General features: G+C 54.3%; 1 protein-coding gene across 1 annotated transcript; it reads left to right on the forward strand.

The window, feature by feature from the left end:
- Positions 1–1243: 1243 nt before the first annotated feature.
- Positions 1244–5493, forward strand: LOC119097242 (uncharacterized). Its single transcript, XM_037220293.1, has 4 exons — positions 1244–1266; positions 1384–2003; positions 2556–2731; positions 4969–5493. The coding sequence occupies exons 1-4, from the start codon at positions 1244–1246 to the stop codon at positions 5146–5148; spliced, it is 999 nt and encodes a 332-aa protein (XP_037076188.1). The 3' UTR covers positions 5149–5493.
- Positions 5494–8901: the final 3408 nt, after the last annotated feature.

An 8901-nucleotide genomic window follows, 5' to 3' on the forward strand; every position in this document is an offset into this window, starting at 1 on the left:
TAGCTATTCCGAAGGCGCACTTTGGCTTTGGGAGCGGGAGCACCACATGGTCCATAGCGACGCACCGGCTCAAACTTTAACCAGCGTGCTTCTCGGTAACAGGCTCTTGCCACCCGCTGGGCTAGTCACAAACGTTTTTTTTATTTATTCGCACCAGTAGAGGGTCATTGCTGTTGTCATGGCGACTGTGGTCACGGTAGCTGCAGGAAAGAAAGACAGCATCGTTACAAAGCGTCGGCAGCGTAAATCTGCCTAGAAAATAACTACAATTGATGTACTTTGATGTCACGTTTTGACGGAGCGCAGTGGCATTACGCAGCGCTATTATAAGATGTAGCTTGTCCGGAGATTCCGCTAGAGTATATTTTATAAGTATGCCGGGGGACCACCATTGCCTCGCCAAACACCATCTAACTGGTGCGCCATTCAGCTTCGGCGTGCTGCAGCGATCCGGCAGCACATTCAGTGCCGCACAGTTTCTTCAGCCCGGCAATCATCTGCCGAATTCCCAAGAATATGCCAACGATCGCGCTATCGTTTCAATCGATGTCTTACTGGAACTGCTCAAGTGAGCGTCCTTAATGTCACCAATCTATCTTGAGACCGTGCCCACTCACGGCCACATCCCCGGTTCGTCACGCTTGGAATGGTGCGTACTCTTTTCTACTTCATATCCGCTATCGTGACGACGCCTTCACCGCTGCCACGGTCGCGGGCGGCGCCGTCACAGCCGACCACCTCCGGCAGAGTCGCGGCGCTTCCGGTCGCGGCCCGAGTGCTCTCATCCGCCAGGTGCTCAAGAACAAGTTCGCGCGCCAGGAGACGCGGCCGCGCAGCGCCAGCGACCCGAGCGAGGAGGCGGCCGAGCCGCGCGCCACGCCGCACCGCGACCGCTCGCCGGCGCGGGTGTTCCGCCGGCCGAGCTTGAGCCTGGCGCGGCCGGTCACGCCGGCTGGCCGCTCGCCGGCGCGCGCCGGTGGCCGCTCCCGTTCGCCGGTGGCAGCGCTGCCGCGCTCTCCGGTGCCGGCGCCGTCGGGCGCGGCGCGCGGCTCGCCCGTCCGCCGCAGCGCCCGGTACCTGGACGAGCCCTCGCCGAGGTGCGCGCGCAGGTGGGGTGGAGAAGGAGGGGAGGGGGGGGGGGGGGCAGGGGAGGGCTGGAGGTACGCATAAATGAGTTATTCCCGGAATGTTCGATTAACGTGATACCACCGATTGCTGAGTCCGCTAATGCTGATCTAATTGCATGTGGATTATTGAAGCGCGATCGTAATTCCGTCTGTGCCGGCCGAAGCCCGTGCTATTTGCCTACACAATGGCCTCTGAATGTGGCACGATTCAGGCGGCAATCTGCTGGATTGTGCTTTAAAGGCTTTTCTGTTTCAGGAGGTCTAAAGGGGCTGCCGTAGCCCGCCCGGTGGAGCGACCAGTGGCGTCTCGCAGCGACGGCTCCACTAGCAGCGTAGGCACCCGCCAGCAGCAGCAAGTCTTAAACAACGATATCATCCCCAGCATCAGCAGCAACAGCTCTGTCGGCAACTCGAGAAGTCAGCAGCAGCAGGCGGTCTCCAGAAGCGACAGCATCACAGTCGCCAGTAGCAGGGACAGGGGTGTGGGAGCCCATCATCAGGTGGTTCCACGCGGCGATAGTTCGGCCAGCAACATCAGCAGCGCCAGCAGCGTCAGCAGCGTCAGCAGCGCCAGCAGCGCCAGCAGCGTTAGCAGTGTCGACAGCGACATCGGCAGAAGCCAACGGCCACACTGGACCCACTCAGACGACCAGCAGCGGCGGACGGACCAGCAGCCGCCGGAGGTCAGCCGGAGACGGGAGGCTGGCAGTCCGCGGCCGGTACCGGCCGAACGTCCTCAAGAGCCAGGCGGCGGTCCGGAGCGTCAGCCGCCCGGCTCGGCGGCCGAGGAGAAGGAATGCGACAGTCAGGAGGCCACGCTGGTGAACTTGTCGCCGCGCCTGCCGGACATCAACCAGAACAGCATTCAGCTGACAGGTAGGCTGATGTCCGAGAAGCGATTGACCACGGCTGGTATGTTTTAATAGTGAGGGCAACAATGCGCCGCCTTATAGTGCCCGTTTCTTTAATGCTAACTGCGGTGGAGGACTTGCCCTGCCATGCGAAATACCGTGAAAGCGTGTCTGTCGTTTTGTTTGGATCACTTAATCGCCTCGGCCGACATAATTGCTCAAACATTGTTGCTTTCTTTACGTAAGGAGTGGTCAGCCAATGTCTATTGGCGTAGTTCAGGTACTATGAAATGAAATATAGTGACCTTTAAAAGGCGGGCTGGCGTATTTATATTCATGACGAGGTCATAACACGTCCAACTATTGACCGGCATTCGTGGCGCTCACTTCGATAGTAGCATTCAAAGGACTCTCGGAACTTTCAGAGAATGTTCAGAAAGACCTCTTCCGTTCTCGGCCGCCATATTCCGGGAGCACGTCTCGTTTTCTGTGAAAATGGTCGTTTCGCTTCGAACCACGCGTCTGGCAACACAAACAGTGCCGCCAGCTGATTCTCTGACGTCACGTGGCTCGGCAGGCTGCACCGCGCTGCACGCGCGCAAGGTGGGGTGCCAGAGCGCGGCGTGCTGTTCGCTGATCTGCGCTCAGTGTCGCTACGCCAAGGACGAGCAGCTGGCCCGCGTGATGTGGGTTGCAAGGATCCGGCCCGGTCGACCGGCGGACGAGTCTACTCTGCTGGGGCACCTGGGTCAGGTGAGGCTCCGGACGAGTCTGCTCTGCTGGGGCACTTGGGTCAGGTGAGGCTCCGGACGAGTCTGCTCTGCTGGGGCACCTGGGTCAGGTGAGGCTCCGGACGAGTCTGCTCTGCTGGAGCACCTGGGTCAGGTGAGGCTCCGGACGAGTCTGCTCGGCTGGGACATCTTGGCCAGGCGAGGCCGCGGACGAGTCCACCGTGTTGGGGCGCTCAGGTGAGGCAGGGCCATGGACGAGTCCACCGTGTTGGGCTCTCGGGTCAGATGAGACCGCGAGCAAGTCCATTGTGTTGGGCACTCCAAGCAGGTGAGACCTCGGACGAGTCCACTCTCTTGGGGCACCCGGGTGAGCTAAGAGCGCATACGAGGTCATCCCGCTGGAGCAACTAGGTTGGGCGAGTCTTCAGACAAAAACACAGCCTTGGATAATGCATCTGTCAGCCAGGGCAGGATGTGGAGTCGCCTTGCGATCCCACGACAAATAACGATGGAAAGAGAGAGAGAGCACTCTCGGAGAGTTTGAGTCTCTGCGGAGAGTGCTACACGCGGACTGCAGTGGAGGAGCCATCTCTCCGACTGGCTATGACGGATATGTCTAACATGCATCCCAATCCTGACAGGTTTTCCCAGTCAGGCGATTTCTCATAGCCCCTGCCCGTCCGTCCTGCCGCTATCGTCAACATCGCCTATCAAAACCGGCTCCGCTCTGCCCCGCCCACCCGCTGCCACGTCCCACGTGGAGTACCGCTTACTCTTCGATCCGGCTCCTGATAGCCACCCTCCGCTCCGTCGGGCGAAGACGGCGTAGTAATGACGCCGGCTGGCACTAATCGACCGTAATGGCCGCTCATGGTCGTGCACGCGCCTTCGCCGGCTACTGATTGGTGCAGCTGCCTCTGACATCGGGCTGAGCGCCGGGCCGGACTCAGTTCGATGGACACTGAACAGCCGACTCCGAAACGAAGAGAAAGATTGTCCTGCAGGAGGTTGGATGGCATCTGACCGCTGTCTGGACCAATCTCAACCACGGTCAACCACAACCACAACCACCACGTTTTCAGGGTGGTATTCAAACTATGTAAATATTGGCATGACTACCCTGTTTTGCTGCTGATGCACACAATTGCTCCATATTTTGTCTTAAAGCACACGTATCACCATTAAGGACGTTTGTGTCTTCTGAAAACGAAAACGTAGGTGTCCAAAGGACGTCTGGTTGCAATGCACTAGCAGTCCCACACATCCCACACATTGTAAACATATTAAGTAATCTGCAGTATTAAATTTATCATGTCCTTATTCATTGAGTAGTTAGGTAGGAAAGCATTGCATTCTGGGACCCGAGGCTATGAGGGGGATCCCAAGGCTATGAGAGGGATCCCGAGACTGTCGTCCGGTGATTATAACCCTCGTGGTGATTAGCAGGGAGGGAAGGGGGGGGGGTTGAGACAGGGACGTGTTAGATACCATCCCAGCGTCAAGAATGCCTGGTTGCCCTGGCAATGCGTTCTAAGTGCGAGGTGTGCAAACATTTATTTGTCCACATATCATTGTGAAGTGGTTTGTGAGTATAACACCAATTCACGGCAGGCGATCGCTTCCGAAACCGGATCGTGATGAAACTGGTTTCTAAGTGGATCGGTTTCAACCCACCAAGCAGTCTAAAGTCGAACCGAGTGGTCTATTGGACAGCCCAAATAAACGTCGCTGAACATCCGTGCAACAGCCAGCTTTGATGTTGTATAATTATTCTGGATCAGTTTTAATGCTGAAATATTTTCTACGGTTGCGTCAAGAGACTTGTTTATCTAGTCTGAGCATGCTCCCCTTTTTAGCAACCTTTTTTATCGGGTCTCTAAACCCCTAAACTAAACTCTCGGTAAGTCTGTGTCCACCAATTTTAACACACGATGCGCTCATAAACTGCTGTGATTTGTGTGTTCTGTTGTTGCGAAAACTGCTATGGAATGGGCCATTGAAACTACTTTCTAGTGGGGTCGTGTGGATCGATTATGACGGTTATGACGTCAGTATAGGACGTCATGATCTTCACATGACGTCAGTCAGTCCGACGTCATATTGACATATGGGATCGATTATGACGCCGCTTTAGCTAACGACATGCCAGCCGTCGGTTGTGGATTGTCCCCCTGTCTGGAGCAGCTGAACCAGGCATCTCACGTGGCCGATAGCTCGGGCCGACATCGTCTGGCAGTGATCTGTTGCCGCCTGGGGCAGATCCTGGGCGCCGAGCGGCTGCGCGTGACACTGGGCCTGCTGCTGGCCCGCTGGGACGCCGAGGATGCTGGCTGGGCCGAGGAGCTGCCGCTGGCGCTGGGCAGGGAGCACGTGCACCTGCTGCCGCTGCTGGTGCAGGCCGTCCAGCTGCAGACCAGTGTCAAGCAGGCCGCCAGCTAGGCAGAGCCCCGGGGTGTTGTCGCCATGTCGATGAGACATTGTTTGGACGCGGGGCCGCGCTGCCAGTGCTATTCGGCTACGCCTAGACTGCTTTTGGACAGCTTGATACGTGGGTTCACTGGTGCTGAGTCAATAAAACGTTTTAATGATATTTATACAGACATCGGGAGAGCCAAGGGCAGCTTCCGTTATGTAACATTCGAGTAATTTATCAATACGGATGCCACTACCTAGTTTTGCATTTTACTGATTTTATGTTCATATGGGTGCAACGATGTTGACGTTGATTCAGCTGGGACGTTCTAAAAAAAAACATTGGCTGCTTTCATTGTGTGAAACGACGAATAAACGGTTGGTTTCAGGTTGTCTTTGAATGGCCTGCATCGCATTCTGCCGGAAACAGTTATACGTAATCCTGGGTCTCCCGATCCTGTGCCATTCTGTAGTTCATACTTTACCGACTAGAACATCTATAACACAGCACTAGTAACCTTATTCATCGGGGAAAACCAAAAGATTGGAGATATAGATGGCTGATATCGCGGCAACATCAGCAGCACGCATTTATCGAAACGCACACCAGAAGCCTCTGCTATTCGTTTCGATAAAGGCGTGCTGCCGAATTATGAACGAATCTAGATCTCCATTCTCCTGCTTTTTCTCCGAGCAATAAAGATAGTGCTGTCTTATGTGCACAACATTCCTCGTAAATGCATAACTTACGCGCAGCTGCTTACTGCAACTTATGCACAACTTAACAACTTACGTGACAAGAAAATCCGAAAATGTTTGGCAACGCCCAGACAACCATGCATTCGTGCTACTTCAGCCACGTGTATTGAGGAGGCGCGTCCACTCACAGAGCCACGGGTATCCAGCACGGCACACTGGCTCGTATAAGTGCACACCGATCTTCGCTCGCTCTCCCCTGGGGAGGGGGACAGGCAGGGCAGCGCAGGTCGGGGCGCTGGTAACAGTTGGATGGGCTCTCGCGTTCTGGAACCTAATACCGCGGACGCTCGGGTCAATTTCTGATCGGCTGGTGGCGGACAAGACATACACCGTGACTGATGCTCTCTGGATACATGGCAAACGTTGATGGTAGGCGTGAGTCATGAATCACGTTTGGTAGTGTTTTGCCGCTCACTTCCACGGCCCGCCCCTGTAGCGGGTCGCCCGCGGATTGGTTATCGATAATGAAAGTCGACGCTGGTCTGTTAAGTCAGGTGACCGCTCTGCAGGTTTTGTGGTGGCCAGAAGTAGTCCAGGATATGTTTTATACAGAAACCGGACACACGAGATTGTTATAAAAGTTCTGGTAATCCCCACATTTGTAATTTCCATTGGGTCTCGCACGACAACGTGCGCATGGTTCAAACGCAAGCTCAAGACTTGTCGCTTAGCTTTTCGCGTTGGGAATGTGGCCTGTGCTGTACTGCACTGTACTGTACTTTGCTGTACTGTACTGTACTATACTGTACTGTACTGTGCTGTACTTAACGCAACCCTAGAAGACCAGGCGCGCTACGTATGTACATATATGCATCTTATTAATTTTCTCCAAATCATTGCAAATCCTGCCGTTTTGGGGCTATGCATTTCGGAGAAACATGGCAGAATAAATTAAAGTTGACTGCTAAACACCATGGAAATCAAGCACGAACTTGATTCCCTTGCTGATTTACGGCTAGCCGGCTGGTCGATGTGATCAGCTGATGGCCGATTACTAAAACAGTTTTCCCTTTGCTGTAAAAGAGCACAACACATCTTGGAAACGACAACACATTTGGAACGTGATGCACAGGTATACGTGTCACAAATTAAATAATCAACGGAATACACATAAGGCGTCGGTGATTCATAGAATTACGTTCGACCACTGGGCGTAATAATTAATCAGCGCATACCCGACAGCTGCTCTAAGACTAAGACACAAAAGCCAACAGCGACGGAACCTGAACGACCGAGGGCGCCATGACAGGCCAACAAATACGCTCCCGTCGGTAAGTATAGGGTTCGCAAAGCAAGCGAAAAGAACCAAAGACCAGCGAGGTAGGCTCCTGACCGATCGGGAGTGTCCCAGCAAGCTGATGTAGGACCCCTGCCAGAGCACAGGACCCTCTAAGCAAAAAAAAAGAAGAAGAAAGAACTACCCGAGATCAGTGCATATTTATCAAGGCCCCTGTGAATTAAAGGGTGCCCGCTCAGGTCAACAGAAAGAACCCGATAGGAGTGAAGGGTCCTCCGCAAATTTTATATCCGGAAAATGCGTATAAAGCTTTTCGAGTAAATGTGAAGAATCCGTGGAACAAAACTCGATCGAACAAGAGTGCCCAGGGACGTAAGCGGATACTGCCCCACCAGCAGCGTAGGGAATGAGAAAATGCAAAGATAACACGCGCAACGCGTGAGGGTCCTTAGCGTTTGGATTGACCCGGCAAGTGGACATACAGGGTCCTGGAAACAGCGCAAGGCCTCTGAACAGGGTAATGAGAGTTTCCCCGATAACCACTCTCTCAATCAGCGAAGACTTACTTTGTCTGCTCATTGGCTGTGGAGTTTTGCTTGCCACTGTTCTTGGTTGTCTGTGGGCCACAAACGTCCGATTTTTTGCGTTCTGTGTTAGGAAACTGCGCCCCTTCGGCCGATTATGAACCATTTGGACCCTTTGGAGCCCCTCGGGCACGAGGGAGGTAGGATCCCGTCCCCCGTCCCCCCACCCCGTATCCGCCACCATTCGAGCAGCTTATGAGGTGGGGTCCCCGCTAAGAACGTAGGGTCCATTCAAATAACAAGCACACACACGCACACGCACACGCACACGCGCGCGCACACACACACACGCGCGCGCGCGCGCGCGCACACCACACACACCACATCACACACACACACACGCACACACACACACACACACACACACCCACACACACACACACACACACACACACACACACACACACACACACACACACACACACACACACACACACACACACCACACACACACACACCACACACACACACACACACACACACACACACACACACACACACACACACACACACACACACAACACACACACACACACACACACACACACACACACACACCACACACACACACACACACACACACACACACACACACACACACCACACACACACACACACACACACACACACACACACACACACACACACACACACACACACACACACACACACACACACACACACACACACACACACACACACACACACACACACACCACACACACACACACACACACACACACACACACACACACACACACCCCGACAAGAACGTAGGGACCCCCAACCAAAGCGGAAATACCCACGGCACAATGAAGGAGCTCCCGAGCGATCGAGTGCGCCAGAGCTGCTTAATAGATAGGGCTCTCGGCAACAACGTAGAACCATCCATTCAAATAGCAACTACCAAATGCCCAGTGTGGATGGCCACCGAAAAATCGTGTGTACCCGATCAGGCTATCAGATGGCCCCCGACATAAGCGTGGTGCCCTGCATTCGAATGCTCAATGTGCAGGGCCCCAAAAGAATCCAGTGTGTCTGAGGAGGCGGACAGAGGGAACCCCGACAAGTGCGCAGGGCCCTCCATTCAAATAAGAAGCACCGGAGGCACAATGCACACTCGATCGCTCGACACCCGAAAGTTTGGGTGTGCACGAGCAGGTTTTCAGATGGAACCGCCGACAAAACCGAAAGCCATCC

The sequence above is a fragment of the Pollicipes pollicipes genome, unplaced genomic scaffold, assembly GCF_011947565.3.
Source record: "Pollicipes pollicipes isolate AB1234 unplaced genomic scaffold, Ppol_2.1 Scaffold_4295;HRSCAF=5057_pilon_pilon_pilon, whole genome shotgun sequence".
NCBI classification, from domain to species: domain Eukaryota; kingdom Metazoa; phylum Arthropoda; class Thecostraca; order Pollicipedomorpha; family Pollicipedidae; genus Pollicipes; species Pollicipes pollicipes.

Excerpts from the sequence above, each read along its gene's own strand:
- LOC119097242 (XM_037220293.1), top strand. The coding sequence starts at position 1,244 with ATGTGGATTATTGAAGCGCGATC. Across the intron at positions 1,267-1,383 it reads TGGATTATTGAAGCGCGATC|GAGGTCTAAAGGGGCTGCCG; the intron begins GTAATTCCGTCT and ends TTTCTGTTTCAG. Across the intron at positions 2,732-4,968 it reads TGCTGGGGCACCTGGGTCAG|ATCCTGGGCGCCGAGCGGCT; the intron begins GTGAGGCTCCGG and ends CGCCTGGGGCAG.